The following is a 27,201-nucleotide window of genomic DNA, read 5'->3' as shown; positions in this document are numbered from 1 at the left end:
TTTGACGTTCTTCTCTGAGCATCATCCAGCATGTAGGTGTTGAGGACCCCAATTGCCAGAGAACTCCAAGCAGATGCCCATGATTCATCTTGATGCCATAGAGAGATGGCTACTTTGGAGATGTTAGGGTGCCCAAGTTGTCTGCCTGGGTGGTTCCCATCTAGGACCCAAGGTTGAACCGTGGTGTGGTGGATGATCTCAGACCGGATGCATGTTGGATTATCTATTCCACATGAGATACCTGTGATGTGTTGGGCTGTGAGAGTTTTCTAGGTCACCGTGGGTACTGTCAGCCCTGAAATGTTTAGTCAAGAACTGCAAGGAGCAGTGTGAGAACATCATCTGTAGTAATGCTGAAAGCAGGTGAAATCATTTATGGATCAGAGAGCAGGATTATGCAATGCCTGATGCTCTTAAAACAGATGTGCTTCTCATGCATTTAATTACCTTGCATGCCAGTGTTTCTGTTTCAGTTGCGGAGGAAACAGTAATCAGGTTCTGCGCTGAATCTGGGGTCTGTTCACGGGACTTGGTTCCCTTTTGAAATTGGACAGTTTCCTCTTTATCCGGCGTCACATGTGACAGTCTGTTGTCGCCTATATTTTGAACCCGAGGCCGGGAATAAGTTGGACCCACCATGACGGCAGATTCCCGGCTTGTATATTGGTTTGGAGCTGAGCCAACTCCATGTTTAAGTGGGCTCGACTCACATCTCTGTGGTGCCTCTAATGAAAACCAGATGCCGTCAGGACACGGGGCCTGGAGACATTCAAGAAAACAAACCCACCCACAAACATGTGCGTGCACGCTCACTCACACTTATACATCCAACATAAACAGATGGAAGTCACTGCATGCCAGCACACGTGCACACTCATGAGCATAAAGTAAGGCTGTTTGTTATGGCTTTCCATATTTCTCTTTCCTTTGATCTGAATTGTTTTGTTGCAAACTAAATCAGTGTTTCAAGTTTGGCGAGAATTCCTTCTGTTGTGTTATTTCCGGATGTGGCGCATGTAAGGGTTTAGGAATTATAATGGGTGAGCTGGGACCAACCACTAGCCAAAGAATATGCAAACAGTGTATTGCCCTAAAATGTGACTCTTTTCCAAGTAGAAAAAGACTTTAAAGTAGTTTATTCCGCATATATGGCTGATAAATTATTAAAATGACCTTTCCAAGAAACATGTTTGCAGTTACAGGTGTTATATCCTATTAGCTTCTCTGTTTACTTAGTGCTAACATAATGTCATGAGCCACCTTGCTAATCTGGAAGTGATTCCAATATTCCATTAGGGATTGGCTTTAAAACATAAGATAAGATGTTTTTATTGTCACTGTGCAATGAAATGCTGGAAGACAGTTGTAGATGACAGCAATATGTACATAAAAAACAGAGCTAACAATTGACCAAATGCTAAAGTTACCATTAATGTTCACAGCTCATTGGAATCGTCAAGGCTATATCATCACCTCGCTTCTATGAACCCCAACAAAGTCTTTGGATCGGGTTTCATCTGTAAATTGTTTGTTCCCCTAAAATAAATAGGCCCACCTTTAGCACTAAGTCTGCTACCGCTGTCATTTATACTGGATATTATGCTGAGTGGCACATTTCAATAATTTAGAGAATTATAGTAGAGAAAATACCAACTGCATTTAGCATTAGCTTATGCAGGGAAGCATTAGGATTCATGGTCAAAGGTGCGGGTTATCTCACCGTATTTAGTATGAACCACCTTTAACATGAGTGCACATGCTAACCAGTAATGCAAGACCACGTCTGCTAACACTAACCACAGTTAGCATTTTATTTAATATGGGCCTTTGTGATGCTACCTGTAGGTGTCCTGAAGAACGTGTTGACGTTCAAGTGTGGGTGGCACTAGAAGTGACCATCTGAGCAGTGCCCCTCTCTGCCTAATTCCCAGCTAACCCATAAATGAGAAAGTGGTGGAGCGTGGACAACATTGGGGTGAAGTTATCAAGCTAGCTAACAACCTGACAGATAAAATAGGTAAAATGGATTTAGGTGATTGATTCATGTATGTTTTTGAAGACTAGGTGGTGGTTCTCATAGTGGATGACTTGGGTGTGGGTATTAACACCTATGATTGGCAAAGACCCTCAATAACTGTGGCACTTGCAATGAATACTTACTCACACAGGGCTAATGAGGCTAATAATCTTAAAATTTCACTCACTGAAAACACTGAAGCACAAACATCTTGGATGAATCGTTGGTACAATTAACTGCAAAGTAAGGTATATCATTGAGATTATCTCGTCAATAGTTTTATATCCTCATTGAGGACAACTTTGGATGCTGTAGCTCCTCTGAAAAAGAGAGCCTTAAATCAGAAGTGCCTGACTCTGTGGTATAACTCACAAACTCGCAGCTTAAAGCAGATAACCCGTAAGTTGGAGAGGAAATGGCGTCTCACTAATTTAGAAGATCTTCACTTAGCCTGGAAAAAGAGTCTGTTGCTCTATAAAAAAGCCCTCCGTAAAGCTAGGACATCTTACTACTCATCATTAATTGAAGAAAATAAGAACAACCCCAGGTTTCTTTTCAGCACTGTAGCCAGGCTGACAAAGAGTCAGAGCTCTATTGAGCCGAGCATTCCTTTAACTTTAACTAGTAATGACTTCATGACTTTCTTTGCTAATAAAATTTTAACTATTAGACAAAAAATTACTCATAACCATCCCAAAGACATATCGGTATCTTTGGCTGCTTTCAGTGATGCCGGTATTTGGTTAGACTCTTTCTCTCCGATTGTTCTGTCTGAGTTATTTTCATTAGTTACTTCCTCCAAACCATCAACATGTCTATTAGACCCCATTCCTACCAGGCTGCTCAAGGAAGCCCTACCATTAATTAATGCTTCGATCTTAAATATGATCAATCTATCTTTATTAGTTGGCTATGTACCACAGGCTTTTAAGGTGGCAGTAATTAAACCATTACTTAAAAAGCCATCACTTGACCCAGCTATCTTAGCCAATTATAGGCCAATCTCCAACCTTCCTTTTCTCTCAAAAATTCTTGAAAGGGTAGTTGTAAAACAGCTAACTGATCATCTGCAGAGGAATGGTCTATTTGAAGAGTTTCAGTCAGGGTTTAGAATTCATCATAGTACAGAAACAACATTAGTGAAGGTTACAAATGATCTTCTTATGGCCTCAGACAGTGGACTCATCTCTGTGCTTGTTCTGTTGTGCTGCTTTTGATACTGTTGACCATAAAATTTTATTACAGAGATTACAGCATGCCATAGGTATTAAAGGCACTGCACTGCGGTGGTTTGAATCATATTTATCTAATAGATTACAATTTGTTCATGTAAATGGGGAATCTTCTTCACAGACTAAGGTTAATTATGGAGTTCCACAAGGTTCTGTGCTAGGACCAATTTTATTCACTTTATACATGTTTCCCTTAGGCAGTATTATTAGACAGCATTGCTTAAATTTTCATTGTTACGCAGATGATACCCAGCTTTATCTATCCATGAAGCCAGAGGACACACACCAATTAGCTAAACTGCAGGATTGTCTTACAGACATAAAGACATGGATGACCTCTAATTTCCTGCTTTTAAAGTCAGATAAAACTGAAGTTACTGTACTTGGCCCCACAAATCTTAGAAACATGGTGTCTAACCAGATCCTTACTCTGGATGGCATTACCCTGACCTCTAGTAATACTGTGAGAAATCTTGGAGTCATTTTTGATCAGGATATGTCATTCAATGCGCATATTAAACAAATATGTAGGACTGCTTTTTTGCATTTGCGCAATAGCTCTAAAATTAGAAAGGTCTTTTCTCAGAGTGATGCTGAAAAACTAATTCATGCATTTATTTCCTCTAGGCTGGACTATTGTAATTCATTATTATCAGGTTGTCCTAAAAGTTCCCTGAAAAGCCTTCAGTTAATTCAAAATGCTGCAGCTAGAGTACTAACGGGGACTAGAAGGAGAGAGCATATTTCACCCATATTGGCCTCTCTTCATTGGCTTCCTGTTAATTCTAGAATAGAATTTAAAATTCTTCTTCTTACTTATAAGGTTTTGAATAATCAGGTCCCATCTTATCTTAGGGACCTCATAGTACCATATCACCCCAATAGAGCGCTTCGCTCTCAGACTGCAGGCTTACTTGTAGTTCCTAGGGTTTGTAAGAGTAGAATGGGAGGCAGAGCCTTCAGCTTTCAGGCTCCTCTCCTGTGGAACCAGCTCCCAATTCGGATCAGGGAGACAGACACCCTCTCTACTTTTAAGATTAGGCTTAAAACTTTCCTTTTTGCTAAAGCTTATAGTTAGGGCTGGATCAGGTGACCCTGAACCATCCCTTAGTTATGCTGCTATAGACTTAGTCTGCTGGGGGGTTCCCATGATGCACTGAATGTTTCTTTCTCTTTTTGCTCTGTGTGCACCACTCTGCATTTAATCATTAGTGATTGATCTCTGCTCCCCTCCACAGCATGTCTTTTTCCTGGTTCTCTCCCTCAGCCCCAACCAGTCCCAGCAGAAGACTGCCCCTCCCTGAGCCTGGTTCTGCTGGAGGTTTCTTCCTGTTAAAAGGGAGTTTTTCCTTCCCACTGTCGCCAAGTGCTTGCTCACAGGGGGTCGTTTTGACCGTTGGGGTTTTTCCGTAATTATTGTATGGCTTTGCCTTACAATATAAAGCGCCTTGGGGCAACTGTTTGTTGTGATATGGCGCTATATAAATAAAATTGATTTGATTTGATACCAAATATTTGCCTTAAAATGGTGAGAAAGGAGCTAGCAGCCTGTTAGCAGCAGACCACGTATGCATCAAACTGTCACTCACATTGGTTTCAACCCTGTATGTCTAACATTATAGCTTAATAAAATTTAAACTGAGTTCTGTAAAAATTCACCCCAAGTGTGGTTGTCATGAACGAGGAATCTTGTTATAGAGACCAAAACTGTTTATTGTACCAGGCTGTAAACATGTTTATGTTTGCTGTCAAGTTGAACATTCTAACATGGGGGTCTGTGGGGATTGGCTTGCTTTTGGAGCCAACCTCAAGTGGCCATTTGAGGAATTGCAGGTTTTGGCACTTCTACTTTAGGTACATTTCTCAACACTGGAGGTTGACGCTCCACATCTAGAAATTTGGTAACTTACAGTTTGATTTTGATCACACATACGTAAGTGTTTATATGTCTGTTTTCTGTCTCTGAGGTGTGGCGTGATGCAGGGACTCAGGTGTTCTTCTCTTATGCCGTGTGTCAGGGAGTTCTTACCGCCTTGGGAAGCTACAACAAATACAACAATGAGTGCTACAGGTCAGCGTCCTACCATAAGAGCATGCATGCTGCCGTCAGGTCTGTCCTTTAACGTTTGACGGTGCAGGACTTTGTTCTTTTTTGCAGGGACTGTTTGGCGCTGTGCTGTCTCAACAGCGCCACCAGTATCTTTGCTGGCTTTGCCGTGTTCTCTGTACTAGGTTTCATGGCCTACGACATGGGTGTATCAGTGTCAGAGGTCGCTGCCAGCGGTGAGCCTGTTTTTACTTTGTGTTTATCATTCAAGCAGTTTGTTAATCTTCCTCTTCATAAAAACGATGCAGTTACAGTCTGAGGCAGCGTGACGGCCTTAAATCTCCACTAGATGGCAGCTTCTGTTCAGATACACTTTGAGTCTCCGCACCGGAGACCTGGACTGTGATTTTGTCAATCATTTATCACTCTGTAGTTGATGATTCACATAAGATTGTTTTATTCCATGTCTTTTCCATGTCTTAGTTTTTTGATAATTGTTTTTTTTTCACTGAAACAAAAATTACTAAAAAACAGACAAATTTTGACTCGTTAATGCAAAAGCAGCCCTGCCCCCAAGAACATTTTTGGACAGTTTTTCAAAATTTTGGGGACAAAATCTTCGCAACATAAAAAAAAATCCCTTCTGCATTTTGCCGCCATTTATTCAAAGGTAACGTTGGTTCTTTACATTCTGTTAAGTTTATCTATGAGACACAATACATATAATCAGCTCCTGTCAGCTGGAGAAATGGACAACGTCCATGTGTGTGTCCGTGAGTCTGTGGACATCAGCACATCCAAACTGTACCTTTATGGAATCTTTACGATCAGACAAATAATGTGGTGTAGTTTTCAAAATGATTTCAGCATTTTTAATTTTGACCCCTGTGTAATTCTTCAACTGACCCCTACCTGGCCGCCTACTGAAAATCCAAGTGGCCAGTCAGTTTGTTCACAAGAGTAATGTCTAAGGAGTATTTGTGCCAAGTTTGGTGCTTGTATCACCATTTGCACGATTTTGCTCTAAATATTCTCTTAGCCGCTGCACTAATAGAACCGCATCTACTATGGAATCACATCCACCACATTATAGAACCACATCCACCACATTATAGAACTACATTCACCACATTATGGAATCACATCCACCACATTGTAGAACCACATCCACCACACTATGGAATCACATCCACCACATTATAGAACCACATCCACCATCCACCACACTTTGGAACCACATCCACCACACTATGGAATCACATCCACCACATTATAGAACCACATCCACCACATTATGCAATCACATCCACCACACTATGGAACCACATCCACCACACTATGGAATCACATCCACCACATTATGGAATCACATCCACCACATTATGGAACCACATCCACCACATTATAGAAACACATCCACCACACTATGGAATCACATCCACCACATTATGGAATCACATCCACCACATTATAGAACCACATCCACCACACTATGGAATCACATCCACCACATTATACAACCACATCCACCACATTATGGAACCACATCCACCACATTGTGGAATCACATCCACCACATTATGGAATCACATCCACCACATTATGGAACCACATCCACCACATTATGGAATCACATCCACCACATTATAGAACCACATCCACCACATTATGCAATCACATCCACCACACTATGGAACCACGTCCACCACATTACGGAATCACATCCACCACACTATGGAATCACATCCACCACATCATGGAATCACAGCCACCACATTATAGAACCACATCCACCACATTATGCAACCACATCCACCACATTATGCAATCACATTCACCACATTATGGAATCACATCCACCACACTATGAAATCGCATCCACCACATTACACAACCGCATCCACCACATTATGGAATCACATCCACCACACTATGGAATCGCATCCACCACATTACACAACCGCATCCACCACATTATAGAACCACATCCACCACATTATGGAATCACATCCACCACATTATAAAACCACATCCACCACACTATGGAATCACATCCACCACACTATAGAATCACATCCACCACATTATAGAACCACATCCACCACACTATGGAATCACATCCACCACATTATAGAATCACATCCACCACATTATGGAATCACATCCACCACACTATGGAATCACATCCACCACATTATAGAACCACATCCACCACATTATGGAATCACATCCACCACACTATGGAATCATGTCCACCACATTATAGAACCACGTCCACCACATTATAGAATCACATCCACCACACTATGGAACCACATCCACCACACTATGGAACCACATCCACCACATTACGGAACAGCATCCACCACATTATGGAATCACATCCACCACACTATGGAATCACATCCACCACATTATGGAATCACATCCACCACATTATAGAACCACATCCACTATGGAATCACATCCACCACATTATAGAACCACATCCACTATGGAATCACATCCACCACATTATAGAACCACATCCACTATGGAATCACATCCACCACAATACGGAACCACATCCACTATGGAATCACATCCACCACATTATAGAACCACATCCACTATGGAATCACATCCACCACAATACGGAACCACATCCACCACACTATGGAATCACATCCACCACACTATGGAATCACATCCACCACACTATGGAACCACATCCACCACACTATGGAACCACATCCACCACATTATAGAACCACATCCACCACATTATAGAACCACATCCACCACATTATGGAACCACATCCACCACATTATGGAACCGCATCCACTATGGAATCACATCCACCACAATAATACGGAACCACATCCACCACATTACAGAACCACATCCACCACACTATGGAACCACATCCACCACACTATGGAACCACATCCACCACACTACGGAACTATATTGACCATACTATAAAACAGCATCCACCACACTATGGAACTACATCCACCACATTATGGAACCACATCCTACACACTACGGAACCATATTGACCATACTACTGTATAAAACAGCATCCACCACACTACAGAACCGCATCCACCACGCTATAGAACCGCATCCACCACATTATGGAACCATATCAACAGTACTATTGAACTGCGTCCACCACACTATGGAACTATACGAGTACTTATTTTTGCAAAGTGTTTTTTACTTTCACTTTTGATACTCTGTGTGCTTCTTACCCCGTGTGCTGCCATACAATACTGCTGGAACCTCAGTTTCACTGAGGGAGTCTTCCTAAGGGATTAATACAATTCTATCTAATCTAATCTATTGACCATACTATCGAAGCACATCCACCACATTATCGAACTGCACCCACCAAACTATGGAACCATATTGAGCATACTATAGAACGACATCCACCAAACTGTGGAACTGCATTCAGCACAGTACAGAACAGTACTGACCATATTATAGAACAACATCCACCACACTACAGAACCATTTTGCCCATACTCTGGAGTTGCATACACTACATTACGGAACCACATCCACCAAACTATAGAACCAAATCAACTATACTATAGAATTGGATCCACCAAACTATGGAATTGCATCCACCACATTATGAAACCACGTCCACCAAAATATGGAACAGCTTCTGCCAGATTACGGAAACCACATCATCACGCTATAGAAATGCTTCCACTATACTATGAAACCACATCCGCCACAAAATGGGATCATAACTGCCACACTATGGAACAAATCCATCCACCACGCAATGGAACCACATCAATACACTACACAACTTTCTTTCATAAATTCACAAAGTGCCGATCTTGACTTGCTTTTCCTTGGTCAAATTCAACTCAACATATATAAATAGGCTATCTGGTCATTTTCAGGTGAATTCAATTGAATTTTAGAGAGACTTTGGGCCCCTGAGCAAAGATTGATTGGTTTTTCTGGTCTTTTTTTGGGGGGAGGGGGGGATCCTATTGGAACAAATATAAACTCGGGGTCTCAAAGTAATTTTCACCAAAGAGTTGACAGCTACTAAGATCAGAATAGGAGTGTTGCCTTGACTATGACAACACTTCAGTTTCGAACAATGTTCCATAAGAAGCTATAAAACCTTGTATATTCCCTGTAATCTGGCTACACAATTAAGTTTGTATATCAAACAATTTCAAAGATCTGGCAAAATACCCACAGAGGCATCGATACTCAAAGCAGTCGTAATGCTCCACACATTGTTTTTTGTTTTGATGGGTAACAAATATGACTGCAATGAACTGGTTAGAATTCCTGACATTTATACATTGCATTATAGAAGCATTAAGCCACTACTGTATATGTATTAAAGTCATCATGTCTACAGGTCCTGGTCTAGCCTTCATTGTATACCCTGAGGCTCTGTCACTGCTGCCTGGTTCATCTTTCTGGTCGGTGTTGTTCTTCTTCATGCTCATCTTGCTTGGCATGGACAGTCAGGTAGATAATGTGTCATACACACCGTGTCACCATCATATTGTACACGTTTCAGCAAGGGTATATATAGATCACCATATCTGTAATGGACCCTGTTTGGTCCATTTCAGTTATGTCTGCATGACACTTGGTCCACTTCTAATCACTTCTAATTGGACCATGGTACAGTTACAGGTATTGGCTACCAGTAGGTTGACCTGGGATTGATTCCTAATGTGTGCTTCATGCTCCATGTCCCAATCCACCCAATTGTAAATGGGTACCAATCTTGATTGGGGAAGTCACCTGTGAAAGACTGGTGTTATGTCCAAGGGGAGTCCTAGGCTCTCCCGCGCCTCATGCTATGACACCAAGGAAAAACACCTGGTCCAACTGGCTACAAAGCCTGTATTGGGCCTCTTACGTCTGAAGAATATGTGCAAAAGTAAGCAAAGTCTAAAAGTCTACTTACACTCATCTGAGAATCGAGGTGCTACAATACACTAGCTACACAGTTCGATGCATATCAGAATGCATAATTACACCACTGTTCACACTAATTATGTAGAAGGTTTAATCTGTAGAGAATATTTGTTTCCTGTTTGTATAGTTGACAAATAATTGCTAATTCTTGTATAAGAGGTCATTATTTCCTCCATGCTGTCAGTGACTTCTTATGGTATCGTAATACTTGTTTTCAAAACATATGATTAATACAAGTTTCACGATACAATTATCTCGATTCATGATGCAAACCTACCTGAGAGTCCATGGGCCTGTTAGTCTGAAAATAAAGTGTGGTCAGTCTGGTGCGTTACTATTGTGAGGAAGTACAAGCACCATAGACCACCAAAAACCCTGGTCTAAAGTTATCTCTTATTTTATTGGGACATTTTTCTTACGAAGGTAGACTCACAATGCACCATAGGCTGTATATTTACTGGACAAACCCACTGGTGGGCACAGGTAACTGAAAAGAGCTTCAGTTAGAAGCACTTGGAGAGGGCAAACCCCCGCCAAGGCCATAGGGTCACTGATGTCACATGGAATACCCTTTGGCAAAGAGACTTATTCCACGTCGTTTCACGCATCTACCGTCATGTTTCAGATTCAGTGGTTAACCCTCTGGGGTCCGAGGGCATTTTTTGGACAGTTCACTCGCCTGGCATAAATGATTTATTATTGCTGTTAACAGCTCTCCCTGCATCCCACAATCAAGTTTTATGTCTCTTTTTTCAGGACAACCTGTACTTTCAAAATATATATGCTATAGTTGTGTTTTATAGTAAGTCAATCAATTCAATCAATCAATTTTATTTATATAGCGCCAAATCACAACAAACAGTTGCCCCAAGGCGCTGTAATAAAGGTTTGCAATCAGAAATAAGAAAAAAAGTAAAGCGGAAAATAATTTTCCACAATTTATTCAAAACACACAGCAAACTATAATAAACTAGTAACACATCACTCCTAAAAACAATCTTTGGTGTGTCACGTGAGGTGAATATGCCCTACGATTGGATTTTGGAAAACCATGTGACGGTGAACCAATTCCAATTGGACACTCACATTGCTCACGTCATCATACAGCTTCTATAAGGAGTACAAAGATGGTGGACGGTGGCTCGAAAGTCCGCGGAGTTAACTTTTCAGCAAAAACAAAGCAAGTTTCTATCGCATATCCTTAAAAAGTTATTTATAATCTTGTAAAGCTTGGTGTCAGCCGTCGTATATGATGGCGTCGGCCCCAGAGGTTTAAAACCCTTAGATCTTCAGCAAATGTATTTATAAAGACAAACTGCATGAACTACACAAGTTTTTTTATTTTCTAATAACAAGTTTATTCAATGAGGAGAAACAAATGCTAAATTATTGTGTCGTAACTTAATTTTTGTTCAGTCTTTGTGATCCGTTTTCATGAAGTTAGACGCAAAAATGTTGAAATTGGTCCTATCCTGCAATGATAAAGAATCCTTAAAAAAATTACTGGATCCGGATCGTGTTCCGGATCATTACCAAAATTTCGTAACTTCTAAGTTAGGCCAAGATACACCCCTGGTAAAAATTTCATTGAAATCTGTTGAGGATTTTTTGAGTAATCCTGCTAAAAACCAACCAACCAACAAATGGACGCGACCGAAAACATAACCTCCTTGACGGAGGTAATAACTATTTTACCAATTTAAGTGCCACAGGGGCTGTTGGGTAAATTCAAAGGTGATCGCAAACACAAAACTAATGCATGAAAAATAAATAAAGCCCCAAACTCAAAAGTAGTAAATCGCACTATTAGAAGTCACAGTTTATCTCTATATTATATATTTCTAAACTGTTAACAGAGCTACCCGTATTGTGTTCACAAACACAAAACAAATGCATGAAAAATAAATAAAAATACTGACTTTTGAGCTGCTTACATACATTTTTTTTGTCCACAGTGTAACTTCTTGTCTTCTTACCAGCGCTTGTGTGCTTTGACCTGTGAACTGGAAGTGTTAGCTTGCTCTCTGCTCATAAACAGGAACGAACATGTGTGATTTTAGGGTTTACAAACATTTTTGAATGTTAAATTTACTCACTTTACCAGCAAAAAAACGTTAGTGGACTGAAAGTTAGCTGAACTAAATTTAGCAGACGCTAATTGGTCTGCTGATGGTTTTCAAAGTTAGCTGAAAAGCTAATCCCCTAATGAAAATGTTAGCTTTGCTAATTAGCAGTTAGCAGATTAGCAGAACTGTGCCCACCACTGGGCAAACCCTTGCGTGACATCACTTTTGTAGCTTTTGTATAGACTGGAAGAGCTGTTTTGAAGCTCAAAAAGTGCTGATTTGGGTGTCGCCAGATTGGCAGTTCTTACTCTGCCTACGTCCCAACCAACCCATGAATGAGAAACTGGTGGAGTGTTGGCAAAACCATGCCTGTCCTGGGCAGAATAATCAAGCCCAAATAAGACCCCATGTCAGAGTTACCAAAGAAGCTGAAGCTAACAGGCTAACCTTGGTTTGGGTGTTTTATTGTATAATCTTAGTAGTCATGAATTAACTAGACCTAATGTCATCAAGCTGCTGATAGTGCTATCAGTGCTAACACTGCTAACATACAATTACATGAAAATTTCACTCGAAGGAAATACTGCAGCACAGACTTCTTAGATGATCCACTTCTGCAACTTACTTTTCACTCAAATTATGCACTATTATAAATAGTGGAGATACATGCACCCCAAATGCATTGGTGATATGTGGCCACAGATCATCTAGATAAAAACATTAGAGCTAACCAAAAGTAGCGATAGCTCACTGTTAGTACCTACTGAATACTAAGCAGGTGCCAAAAACTGCTGCTCTGAAGTAGACCTCATAACATAAACAGAGTACATCTGACCAATGAGGGGCGCTGTGCTCACATGTGGCTTTTATTTTCATGCTTTAGCCCACTTATAAATATAAAAAAATACAAATGTTTGTTCTTGGTCCAGGTCCTAGCAAACAAACAAAAGCAAAGGACCTGCTTACCGCAGGATTGGGAAATGGGTGTACCTCTTTAAGTCTGTGAGGGACATATGGACATATGTCACGGAAGTCAAAAAGTAGATGTTTCAGTCCTATTATTGTGCAACATGACCGTTTCAGCATGCAAAGCTGGAAAAGTATGGGATATTGAAGCTGTTTTACAAGAAATCTATCATATTACCGACATACTTATTTTATTTATTTTTTATTTTTTTACAGTACTACTCCTTTAAAGTGCACTGCTAATATGCTAATATCCATTTTGTCAAAGTTTGTGTGCGTGGAGAGCCTGGCCACGGCCATCACAGACATGTTTCCACACCTCCTGAGACGGGCCGGAGCGCGGGAGATTCTGGTGCTGGTCATTGCTGCCGTCTGCTTCCTGTTGGGGCTGCCGCTGGTCACCGAGGTGAGGACGCGGCACAGTCATGGTGATCGTACGCTGCTCCACATTAAATCATCAGTCAAGTGCACGAATATTGATTTTAGGTTTCATATTTAAAGGAACAGCTTGTCCAGGGCACCCCTCTCACCCAGTGACCGCTCCAAAAACCTCTAGCGCCCCCGATCCTGAACAGGAATAAGCGGGTTCAGAAAAATGAATGAATTTAAAGCTACAGTGTGTTGAATTTAGTGAATCTAGTGGTGAGGTTGCAGATTGCATTATACAGTCTCTGATCACGATTTTGTTCTGTTTCACAGTTTTTTGCTTATTTGGTGATGGTGGCTAATGTTCCCTTGCCTTCTCTTGTGATTTTCGATATGAATGATCCGCTATTCGCAAATTTGTTAGCCTCCACTAGCATCCTGTAGACTGCTAAATGCAAAAGGTGGTGTTAAGTATGTCCCTTTTAGGCTACTGTATTAGCATGGTGATGCAACATGGCGGCCTCCTTGGGGCTCATTCTGAGCTCGTGAAAACACATCGATTCTTTGTTGCAGATAATATGAGCGGTGACTGAAAGGTTTTGAGCCCAACCAAGAAGAAACATGAAAGTCCACACGGTTTTTCCAGCATTGCTGCAGTGCCTTAATACCGTTCTCATAGAAGGTCCTAGAGCAGGGGTAGGCAACCTGTTCCAGAAAGAGCCATGAGGGTGCAGGTTTTCTTTGCAGCCACTGACTCCACCAGGTGATTTCACTGATTAACTGATTCCATCTGCTCAAAGTGATATTAATCAGTAAAATCACCTGGTGGAGTCAGCGGCTGCAAAGAAAACCTGCACCCTCATGGCTCTTTCTGGAACAGGTTGCCTACCCCTGTCCTAGAGCCTAGTCTAGATGACTTCCTGGAGCTCTAGAAAGTCATCCATTGCAGTATGACATCGTTACCAGTATTATACTGAGTCCTAGCAAGATGCCTTTTCATGGACAGATGGAAGTTTGAAGGAACCAAATCAAGTACTAAGGTTGGTAGTTGAAGTTCAAAGCCCCATTCATGAATGGCAGCCATTGCGATGACCAATATGGACTGGCACATTGAACATCTCATTGAAACATTCCACACTGCTTCTGCTTTATTTTCTCCCGCGGTTGTCGCAAAAGGGAAGCACAATCAACCCTATTGATGTTCTGTCCCTTCTAGAAAGAGTCCACCATTGTAATGCTGTCAACATCCCAGAAGACAGAGTCCATGAGCTTTCCAGCAGATGAGACAGCTTTGGCTTTCTTCAGTGGGGGAGAACCTGCATTTCTATTGCTTTGACCGTTGTTTGGACTCTAGTTCAAACTCGTCCATGGTCATGAATTGTTAGATGAAGTTATCAGGTTCTGCCTCAAAAAGCTCAAGATTCTCCCTGGACATCTGGAACCGCGTGTGTTTCTGATCAGTCTTGGAACCCATTGTGCTGAAAGTTTCATCATTCCTAGTTCTTGCATCGGTTTCCTGGGAAATACCTACAATTCCAGCTATATGATGCTCACTTACTCTTCTGTCAGTGAGGACATTTGATCTTCTGGATCAAATCAGTCGAGGTGGCAGTTCTGGGTCTTCCTGATCTTGCTTCATCTTCAACACTTGTTCTACGCCTCTTGAAATCAGCTAACCAGTGTTTAACTGTAGACGGGGCATCCTGCCCTGAAGTCACTACCATGTTGTCATGGATCTCCTTCGGACATGTTCCCATTTTTGTGAGATACTGAATGCCAGAATACATCGGAGTTTTAGGGCCACATTGAATTTCTTTTTTTTTTTTTTGGACTTCGAGGATAAAGTCGTAATATTACGAGGATAAAGTCGTAATATTATGAGAAAAAATCGAAATATTATATTATGACTTTATTCTCTTAAAATTACAACTTTATTCTCGAAGTCTTAAAATTACGACTTTATTCTCATAATATTACGACTTTATTCTTGTAGTATTACGACTTTATTCTCTTAAAATGGACTTTTTTTCGTAAAATTACGACTCTATTCTCGTAATATTACGACTTTATTCTCGAAATCTTAAAATTACGACTTTATTCTCATAATATTATGACTTTATTCTTGTAGTATTACGATTTTATTCTCTTAAAATTATGACTTTTTTTCCTAAAATTACGACTTTATTCTGGAAGTCTTAAAATTACGACTTTATTCTCATAATATTATGACTTTATTCTCGTAATATTATGACTTTATTCTCTTAAAATTATGACTTTTTTCTCATAAAATTACGACTTTATTCTCGTAATATATGACTTTATTCTCAAAGTCTTAAAATTACAACTTTATTCTCATAATATTACGACTTTATTCTCGTAATATTACGACTTTATTCTCGTAATATTACGACTTTTTTTCTCATAAAATTACGACTTTATTCTCGAAGTCTTAAAATTACGACTTTATTCACATAATATTATGACTTTATTCTCATAATATTATGACTTTAATCTCGTAATATTATGACTTTATTCTCTTAAAATTATGACTTTTTCTCGTAAAATTACGACTTTATTCTCGTAATATACGACTTTATTCTCAAAGTCTTAAAATTACGACTTTATTCTCATAATATTACGACTTTATTCTTGAAGTCTAAAAAAAAAAAAATTCTATGTTGCCGTAAAACGCGGTCGTACCAGAACGTCCACCAGTTTTGTCTATTTTTCCAATCTGACACACCTCGACTCACTTCACTGAAATACGAGGTCTGTCCGTAAAGTATCGTACCTTTTTATTTTTTTCAAAAACTATATGGATTTCATTCATATGTTTTTACGTCAGACAAGCTTGAACCCTCGTGCGCATGCGTGAGTTTTTCCACGCCTGTCGGTGACGTCATTCGCCTGTGAGCACGCCTTGTGGAAGGAGTGGTCCCGCCCCCTCGTCGGATTTTCATTGTCTGGAAATGGCGGAATGAAAAGGACTTTTTTTCCATCAGAATTTTTTCAGAAGCTGTTAGAGACTGGCACCTGGAAACCATTCGAAAAATTTATCTGGCTTTCAGTGAAAATTTTACGGGCTTCACATGTCCAGCTCTCCACAAGTTCTTTTATACTCACTCGACTGGTAAGCACTGAAAGCCGAGATAGACATGTCCCAACTTGTCCTCTAACACGCCGAAACGGAGGTGTTCCTTTGTCTCGCTTCATCAGCGAATCGGTCGTGACGCGCGAAGCCTCCGCGCGGCTTTCCATGACAAAATCTCTTGTTAAAAGTGAAATCTGACGGAAAATGGCTGATGTCCAGGTCTTGTGATAACCAGAGAAAGAGCACACGACGGTCTCGTATCCACAGAGCCATCAGCTTAGAAATGATCCAGTGGTTTGTGCCGCGTCGTCGCAGCTCGCAGCGTGGCGCACCGACCGTCCTTTAAAGGGGTCCTTAAACCTGTAGTTAAAGTCCTTATTCTCTGTGAAGCCCGTAAAATTTTCACTGAAAGCCAGATAAATTTTTCGAATGGTTTCCAGGTGCCAGTCTCTAACAGCTTCTGAAAAAATTCTGATGGAAAAAAAGTCCTTTTCATTCCGCCATTTCCAGACAATGAAAATCCGACGAGGGGGCGGGACCACTCCTTCCACAAAGAGTGCTCACAGGCGAATGACGTCACCGACAGGCGTGGAAAACTCACGCATGCGCACAAGGGTTCAAGCATGTCTGACGTAAAAACATATGAATGAAATCCATATAGTTTTTGAAAAAAATAAAAAGGTACGATACTTTACGGACAGACCTCGTATTGTGTCTGCAGCATTGCACACAATGAGTTAAACTGTCAAACATTCTCAAGAGAAATGTTGGTTTCTCGGAATGTCAAAGATGGAGAACAATGTCCTAGTTTTTTGTGTCAGGCTTAAAATTTTTCAGTCACCCCTTGTACATGAATGAACAGATGGTTATGAATGCTATATTCCATTTATGTTAATAAACACCCCTAAACCCTACACACTGTAGATTTAAACGGGGGCAAGTACAGTGTTAAATATCTAGTTTGGGTGACTACAGTGTAACACCAAAGTAAGACACCACAGTAAGACAGTTTTGGGTCTGTGATCTGTAAAAATACTTTCTTCATCTGTTAGGGAGGGATTCAGCTGTTTCAGCTGGTTGACACGTATGGCCCCAGTGGAACCAGTATCCTGTTTATCGCCTTTTTCGAGACCATTGCAATTGGATGGGTGTACGGTAAGTCAAGTCACGAAACTGCAAAACGATTCTCATTCAGAATTCCATGCAGCAGCAAACAGCTAATGTTTTTTTCAAATTGTGTCCAAAAAGACAAAGCTTTTTCTTGCTACAGCTTAACAATTGCATGAAAGTTTTCTCCAAAGTTCTATGAAGATATATAATGGAACACATTTGCCTGCATTTGTCTGGATGTGCTGTTGTCCTGGATCAATACTTCCTGGTGTTGAACTTGTTCTTGGCTTTTGAGATCAGGAGACATCTGGAAAGTTCTTCCGGAGTCATGATGATGCTGTGCAGAGAGGTGTTTGGCGATGCCGATAACAGCAGGAGAACGAAGGGTCCTGTCACTTCCTTTTTCCTATTTCTGTATCAGTCAGGTTCCTTATGTTAGGATTCATACGTTCATTTAAAAATATTTTCAGGAGATTTGGTAAACTGCAGTTTTTTGAAAGCTTATGAAATAAGGAATAAAAAAAAACCCAAACAATTTTTCCATTTTTTTCAAAGGTTATTAGTGGAATAGTGTTTAGCACTGTCATCGCACAGTAAAAAGATTGCAGGATCGCTTGCGGTCTGGTCTTATCTGTGTGGAGTTTGCATGGTCTCCCCATGTTCACGTGAGTTACCGTCAGAGGCTCTGGCTTCGTCCCACTTCCAAAAACACGCAGGGTAGATGAATTGGTGACCCTAAATTGACCATAGGTGTGAATGCGTGGCCCTGTGATAAACTGGCGTCCTGCACAGCGTGTACCCCCACACCCATGGCTACTGGGATGGGCTCCAGCTCCAGTAAGCAGGTATAGAAACAGGATGATGGGTGTTATGGTGGCCGTCTTGTTTTTCTAAAAATGGAAAACAATAACTAATTTTTCTACTTTCTGGACTTTTTGTTAACTTAGTGGCTTATGGGACATAGAAACTGCAGAAAAGCCTGAAGTGTTTCATTCCACAGAAGGGCCACCACTAGGGAGGTGATGGTCTACTGGTTAAACGTTGGGCTTGAGATCCAATTATAATGCTGACAAAATAATATGGGGGGAGGGGGCAGTAAGATTTATTTTCATGGGACCCAAAATCATTGGTGGCACCCCTGCATGGAGAGATGGGCAGGGGTAGGGTTTGAACCACGAACTTTCCACATTGAAACCAAGCATACTAACCACTTGGCCACCACTCCTTGGGTTGGTGACTGGATATCTGAGGTACGAGGGTTCTGTGGAGGATCTTTGGGTACTTCTGGAATGACTTCATACCAAACAAGTGGTCCTTGGGGAGACTCAGTTGACAAGAATCACGTTGAGGGACATTTTCGATATGTGGCAGTTTTCTATGGGCACAATCCAACATGAAGTACAGGCCCATTTCAAAATTATGCGTTTTAGTTAAAATTCTTGAAAAGTTTGTTGCAGACCAGCTTAAACAGTATCTAGAAGAAAATCACATTTTAATTAATAATCAATCAGGTTTAGAAAAGGACACAGCACAATGACCGCTGCTGTGAAAGTTCTCAATGACATAATTGAGGCTGTTGACAGTAAAAAATATTGCACTGCACTTTTTATTGATCTGTCAAAGGCCTTCGATACCGTTGATCATGCCATTCTCTTAAACAGACTCTCTGTGATTGGCTTTTCTAAAGAAGCTCTGGGCTGGTTTAGTAATTATCAATCAATTCAATCAATTTTATTTATATAGTGCCAAATCACAACAAACAGTTGCCCCAAGGCGCTTTATATTGTAAGGCAAGGCCATACAATAATTACGTAAAAACCCCAAAAAATTACTTATCAGGGAGGATGCAATCCGTTCATTTCTCAGGGTCTTCCTCTCCATTTCTTCCCATAACAAAAGGGGTTCCCCAAGGATCTGTCCTAGGCCCACTGTTATTTTCTATTTATATTAATAATCTCTGCTGTAATATATCCAATACATCTTGTCATTTTTACGCAGATGATACCGTTATCTATTGTTCTTCTGCCACAGTTGAACAAGCGTTTGCAGTTTTACAGTCGGCTTTTAATATAATTCAGTCTCATTTGATGAATCTTAAACTGGTTTTAAATGCAGACAAATCAAAAATAATGCCTTTTTCAAATACTAAATGGTTACCCGCAAATCTCCCCAAGATAAAAAGCACCGAGGGCACAGAGATAGAAATTGTGTCAACTTACAGGTACCTCGGCTTATTAATTGACCAAGATTTGTCTTTTAAACCCCATATTGAGGGCCTAGTTTGAAAACTAAAGTTGAAATTGGGTTTCTTCTTTCGGAACAAATCCTGTTTTTCAATTCTTGTAAGAAAGCGTCTAATTTCTGTAACATTTTTACCTTTGTTGGATTATGGAGATTTATTGTACATGAATGCAACTTTACAGCACCTCAAGAAATTGGACAGTGTGTACCATAGTGCTTTGCGTTTTATCACTGGTTGTGGAAACCGTGTTCACCACTGTACACTGTATTCTACAGCCGAGTATCCATCTCTGTCTGCTCGTAGATTGTCACACTGGTTTTTATTTGTCTATAAATGTATTCTTGGGCTCCTGCCATCTTATCTGTGTGTATATATGTTTAAAAATCAACCATCTTACGGCCTACATTCCCAACAAACATTTCAGATGTCAGTTCCTCGGGTGAGAATTGAACTGGGAAAAACTACTTTCAGATATGCTGCCCCCGCTTCTTGGAACAAACTCCAAAAGGATCTGAAATTAACAGATCCTGTGACTTTGGGTGAATTTAAATCTCTTTTGAAGGAACGTGAAGCTAACACTATTGGACATTGTGACTGCTTCTAGTACATGCTGAATTTCACTGTGGTTTTTAATGGTCTTAATGGTTTTAAATGTTTTACTCTTGTGTGAAATTGTGTTTGATTGTTGTCTTGTCTCATCGCTGTAACAATGTTTTGGCTGCTGTCTTGGCCAGGTCACTCTTGGAAAAGAGATGTCAATCTCAGTGAGTTTTTTACCTGGGTATATAAAGGAAGCAAAGGATGTGTTGAGGATTCTCGTGGCTTGAGAAGACCAAGGAGACTCCCACAATGTACCTGTATGTGGAAGATAAATGGTTAATTCCAATAAGTGGGGATGGACCGGTTGTCGCCAAGTCAGGGTTCTGTGGCCTGGTGGATGTCACCATACTTGAATACTTCAAGGAATTGAACAAAGGCATCCCTACTGTTGCTACTAAACACCAATACTTAAGCCACATGACCTTTCACCTTGGTGACCATGAATGTTCAAGCTCATTTTGAATGGCTGTCGTGAGTATTTGGTTAAAATGTCACTGAGGCGACGACTAAACACTAACAAAAAGGCGACGGCACCATTAAGTAAGCTTGACTTTATCAGTATACCGCCGTGCACGTAGATGCACCTGTTTATTCGTGGATCTTCCCGAGAATTTTATTTTAACTTCCAAAAGCGCTCGCTCCTTCCAAAGCGGAGCTCACACACATACATCCCTGACTGCAACGCGAGGCAGAGCGGAATACTGATCAGCTCCCGAATTTGAATGCGGCCGCCCACGCGCCGCTTCCCTGTAGGTGGAGACGGTGTCAGGGTCGATTACGGTGTCGCTTATGGAGGCGCGTCTGCATTCTCAAAAGGGTTTGACAACTTATTCCGCTATTATGTATCTGCTCAAATCAATCTTAAGATGTCGTTCAGGTCGCGCACTTCACCAATCTCATCACTGAGGCCGCCATCTTTTACTATCTTCCATCTTTCCTCCGGTGTTCTCTCCTTCTGTTCCCCTTGACAGCTCAAGGTGAGCATTTTGTCATGTTCCTCTCCCGTTTCACTCCTCCTCCTTCTCCTCCTCAGCCCACTTACCATTCTTACTTCACTCCTTATTTGAACAGATCATCTCCTCTCTCCTCATCCGCTCTCTTGATTTACTGAGAGGTTAATCCTACGTTTTATTTCCCTGGATACCTGAAGTTTTTTTTCCTTCATGTTCTGGTGATTGTTTTTCCTAATTGTTGTTCACCTCCTACTCACTAATTACTTAACCGTCCTCCACAGCATTAAACAAGCGGCATCCTCTGGTGCTGAAAAAAGAAGCCAATACAGTAGTGTGAAAACCAGCAGTTCCTAAAATAGCCACTTGAGGCGAACTCTACAACTGAGTCAAACCCAGTGGAAGCCCATGTTAAAATGTCTAGCTTTACAGCAGAAATAAACACGTTTACAGCCTGGTACAACCCCTGGCAAAAATTATGGAATCACCGGCCTCAGAGGATGTTCATTCAGTTGTTTAATTTTGAAGAAAAAAGCAGATCACAGACATGACACAAAACTAAAGTCATTTCAAATGGCAACTTTCTGGCTTTAAGAAACACTATAAGAAATCAAGAAAAAAATATTATGGCAGTCAGTAACGGTTACTTTTTTAGACCAAGCAGAGGAAAAAAATATGGAATCATTCAATTCTGAGGAAAAAATTATGGAATCACCCTGTAAATTTTCATCCCCAAAACTAACACCTGCATCAAATCAGATCTGCTCGTTGACATTGACCCTATGTGTCTTTTTGCAAGGAATGTTTTTGCAGTTTTTGCTCTATGGCAAGATGCATTATCTTCTTGAAAAATGATTTCATCATCCCCAAACATCCTTTCAATTGTCCAAAATATCAACATAAACTTGTGCATTTATTGATGATGTAATGACAGCCATCTCCCCAGTGCCTTTACCTGACATGCAACCCCATATCATCAATGACTGTGGAAATTTACATGTTCTCTTCAGGCAGTCATCTTTATAAATCTCATTGGAACGGCACCAAACAAAGGTTCCAGCATCATCACCTTGCCCAATGCAGATTCGAGATTCATCACTGAATATGACTTTCATCCAGTCATCCACAGTCCACGATTGCTTTTCCTTAGCCCATTGTAACCTTGTTTTTTTTCTGTTTAGGTGTTAATGATGGCTTTCGTTTAGCTTTTCTGTATGTAAATCCCATTTCCTTTAGGCGGTTTCTTACAGTTCGGTCACAGACGTTGACTCCAGTTTCCTCCCATTCGTTCCTCATTTGTTTTGTTGTGCATTTTCGATTTTTGAGACATATTGCTTTAAGTTTTCTGTCTTGACGCTTTGATGTCTTCCTTGGTCTACCAGTATGTTTGCCTTTAACAACCTTCTCATGTTGTTTGTATTTGGTCCAGAGTTTAGACACAGCTGACTGTGAACAACCAACATCTTTTGCAACATTGCGTGATGATTTACCCTCTTTTAAGAGTTTGATAATCCTCTCCTTTGTTTCAATTGACATCTCTCGTGTTGGAGCCATGATTCATGTCAGTCCACTTGGTGCAACAGCTCTCCAAGGTGTGATCACTCCTTTTTAGATGCAGACTAACGAGCAGATTTGATTTGATGCAGGTGTTAGTTTTGGGGATGAAAATTTACAGGGTGATTCCATAATTTTTTCCTCAGAATTGAGTGATTCCATATTTTTTTCCTCTGCTTGGTCTAAAAACGTAACCGTTACTGACTGCCACAATCTTTTTTTCTTGATTTCTTATAGTGTTTCTTAAATCCAGAAAGTTGCCATTTGAAATGACTTTAGTTTTGTGTCATGTCTGTGATCTGCTTTTTTTCTACAAAATTAAACAACTGAATGAACATCCTCCGAGGCCGGTGATTCCATAATTTTTGCCAGGGGTTGTAGAACTGGAAAGGTATTTGCTCTACAATGAGGTCACAATACTCCAAAGGTACACTCTAAAAAATGAGCAACAGTCTCAACAAGAAAAAGTGATGTAACAATTTGTATAGATTTTTAAAAGTTATTTCAACTTAACTAAAGTTATTTCAACTTAACTAGAGAAGTCTTGTGGTATTAACTGAGTTGGAGGTTGATATAACTAAGTAATGCTAACATTAGCCAGTAGCATTGCTATCAAAAAGATGCCATTGTTTTCAACAGTCAGTGACTCACCGCTTTAAGGTGTAGTGACACCGTGACGGATTGAGTAAACTGATTGAAATAATTTGTTCAGTGGCAAAAATTGCCTAATCTGTCGGACTCCTGTGGATTTGGGGCTCTGACGGAATGAGCGGACAATCACAGAACACGGGTGCGCAGTACTTCCAGATGCAAATAGAAGACAAATAGATAATGCACGAATAAAACGAATGTCTACCAGATGTCCATTGGCAAGCTAATGGACAAGTACAGGACAAAATGGTAAACAAACCACTGGGGAAGCTCTCTGTCTGATGTCCATTCAAAGTTTTGACCATGCACAAAATTTTCTAATGGATTCGCCATCAGAAATAAACTAATTTTAATGCTATGTTCGACTGTATAACAGCATGAACATCCACCCATCATCAGACACAAGGGGGTTATTCCCATTCTAATCCAATTCCATTGTTTGCACAGTTTACTTTTCTGTAGGTAATTCAGTCGGCAAAGCTTACGATGAAGCAGCGAGCGTCTCTTTAACAGCAGTCAGGTCGTGGAGTCATCCAACAAATGTGAAAATCCAAACGGTAATTCTGTATCAGAATCCACATCAATACTTTCATACGGTAGCTTAAATTCACCCGTTTCAGCGTCAGCGGACGTACACGACTTTCTCTCACTCTGAGCTAACAGTGCTAACAGCTAGCAGCATGTGCAACTGGTGTTCTGACAAATTGTGTGTCTGGACAGTTTCGTGTCCCGGCAATACTGCGCATGCGCAGTTGTGTGTGGAGAAAGAGGAACGACATTCAACAGTAATCACATCTCGTCAGAACACTGGTCAGGGCGCGGAGTAATACATCTTTTGCCACTGTTGTGGCAAAAATTACACATATATATGATATTATAAGATCTGCGAACTCACATGATTAACCAATCAGATCGAGATCGATAGACGGATCGGTGCAGCATCTGCAGTGATGCGGTCGCTGGATCGGACTGTCGTGGTGAAGAGAGAGCTGAGTAGGGGGGCAAAGCTCTCGATTTACCGATCGATCTACGTTCCGATCCTCACCTATGGTCATGAGATTTGGCTCATGACCGAAAGAACGAGATCGCGAGTACAAGCGGCCGAGATGAGTTTCCTCCACAGGGTGGCTGGGCGCTCCCTTAGAGATAGGGTGAGGAGCTCGGAGTCAAGCCGCTGCTCCTCCACGTCGAAAGGAGTCAGTTGAGGTGGCTCGGGCATTTTCCGGATGCCCCCTGGACGCCTCGCTGGAGAGGTGTTCCGGGCACGTCCCATTGGGAGGAAGCCCCGGGGAAGACCCAGGACACGCTGGAGGGACTTCATCTCTCGGCTGGCTTGGGAACGCCTTGGGGTTCCCCCAGAGGAGCTGGGGGAGGTGTGTGTGGATCGGGAGGTCTGGGCGGCTTTGCTTGAGCTGCTGCCCCCGCGACCTGACTCCGGATAAAGCGGAAGAAAATGGATGGATGGATGGATGGATGGTTCTTTTTTATGATATTGTCTCTTAATTTGTATTATGTGTGTAGTGTACAGCACCTCGTGTCAGCGCTGGCTGTTTTAAGGTGCTTTATAAATAAAGTTGGTATGGTATAGTGACATTCAAAATGATGGATGTTACAAACATCAGGCTTCTGTAAGAGCTAAATCAATTTGTTCCCTTTGAATAACAGCCTGTGGCGTTGACTTTGCAGGTGCTGACCGTTTCTTTGACAACATTCAGGACATGATCGGATACAAACCGTTCCCTGTGCTGAAATACTGCTGGTTGTTCATCACGCCGCTCATCTGTGGGGTGAGCGAGTTGAATCACGTGTCTCGTTTTGTTCATCTCCTTTCTGTTACGTCACTGTGCTTCTCTTTGTCTGCAATAGATCAAAGTTATTTCTACAACCCCAGATCAGAATACATTGGGTCAATACGGAAAATAAATAAAATAATAATATTAAATAAAGTTACTTTTTTAGTTACTTTATACAGTTTCTTCATTAGCAGCTTCATGCAGTTATTTTATTAGGAGCTGCTGACAACTTGTAACGAATAAATAACACTATGTAACTAAGTGTTATGTTTCAACTGCTTATGTCTAAAGTCTATGGACAAATGACTACATTCAGCACAAACTTTGATTTTATTTTTTTTAATGTTCTAAAAGTTTCTTGAAATTTCTAGATAATTCTGGAAACTTCTAGAAAATTCTGGACAGTTCTAGCAGTTAAAGAATATTCTAGAAGACTACTCGGTAGTAGTGAAGGCGAATTGAGAATATTCTTGAAAATAGACAAATTTCAAAATGTTATTGTCCTGATCACAGAAGCAAAGTTTCTGTAGAATAACAGCTATTTTCTATTTATTTAAGGCATAACAGGTTAGGAAAACACACTGTGTACCCAGGAACAAAACAAAAATAAAAATATGTTACATAGTGTAATATAATTAATAAGGTAACTAGTAATCTAACTTGGTTAATATTAAGCTTGAGTAATCAGCAAAGTAACTAATAGTTACTTTTCTGAGTACTCAATCTTTAAAATAACCAAGTTAGATTACTAGTTCCTTTATTAGTTACATTCAGCAGCTGCCGACAAGTTGACCATAGCTGCTAATGAAGTAACTGTATAAAGTAACTAATAAAGTAACTTTTTTAAGTTACTGTGGTAACGCCGTAAATTATTCAATAAAAATCAACAACAAAACATAGTGATCCTGACATTTACTTTGACTTCTAGTTCATATGAACTCAAGATACTTATTCAAAATATGGATTAAATCATCACTTTTGCAGCCAATTTTCTTGAGACAAGTCAGGGGATGGCCGCATGAACATTTTGTAGTCAGTGAACATGTCTTTGATTTCATTAACATAAATTAAGAAAAAATTCAAACCATGTGGTACTCTACAAAAAAAAAAGTGTCAAGTGGACAGTTCTCAAAAATTGAATGGCGATGTTGGAAGGAGACTAGTGAGGGAAGCCACCAACATGCTGAGAAACTTTTTTCTTACACTGTTAGTGTTGATTGACTATTCTACACACAGTACCCCATAATGACAATGTGAAAAAAGTTTTTTTGTTTTGGCAAATTTATTAGAAAAATGAAAAAACTAAGGAGTCACATATACATAAGTATTCACACCCTTGGACAACATCCTTAATCCCCTACTTGCTCCTGGCGTGTAGTGAGCGCCTTGCATGGCAGCACCCTGACATCGGTGTGTGAGTGTGTCTGTGTGAATGGCTGAATGTGAGGCATAATTATAAAGTGCTTTGAGCTTCTGAAGCAGATGGAAAAGCACCACATATGTGCAGTCCATTAAATTATAGCCTCAAGTCTACTTGAATATGATCCCTGAGTAACTAGAGT

At 40.6% G+C, this 27,201-nt stretch overlaps 1 protein-coding gene across 1 annotated transcript in view; it reads left to right on the top strand.

Annotated features, from left to right (window-relative positions):
- The window catches only part of LOC117503827 (sodium- and chloride-dependent betaine transporter-like), a 51,709-nt gene that overhangs the window by 21,161 nt on the left and 3,347 nt on the right, over positions 1 to 27,201 (top strand). Inside the window, exons 10-15 of the mRNA XM_034163087.1 lie at positions 5,217 to 5,320; positions 5,408 to 5,532; positions 9,679 to 9,791; positions 13,551 to 13,688; positions 17,792 to 17,894; positions 25,533 to 25,633. Of these exons, the coding sequence (XP_034018978.1) occupies positions 5,217 to 5,320; positions 5,408 to 5,532; positions 9,679 to 9,791; positions 13,551 to 13,688; positions 17,792 to 17,894; positions 25,533 to 25,633 (684 nt within the window). The remainder of the gene's footprint in view (positions 1 to 5,216; positions 5,321 to 5,407; positions 5,533 to 9,678; positions 9,792 to 13,550; positions 13,689 to 17,791; positions 17,895 to 25,532; positions 25,634 to 27,201) is intronic.

Source organism: Thalassophryne amazonica, chromosome 22 (genome assembly GCF_902500255.1).
Source record: "Thalassophryne amazonica chromosome 22, fThaAma1.1, whole genome shotgun sequence".
In the NCBI taxonomy this organism is placed as follows: Eukaryota; Metazoa; Chordata; class Actinopteri; order Batrachoidiformes; family Batrachoididae; genus Thalassophryne; species Thalassophryne amazonica.
Note: the sequence above shows the minus strand (reverse complement) of the source record. Positions and strands in the feature narration are given on the sequence as shown.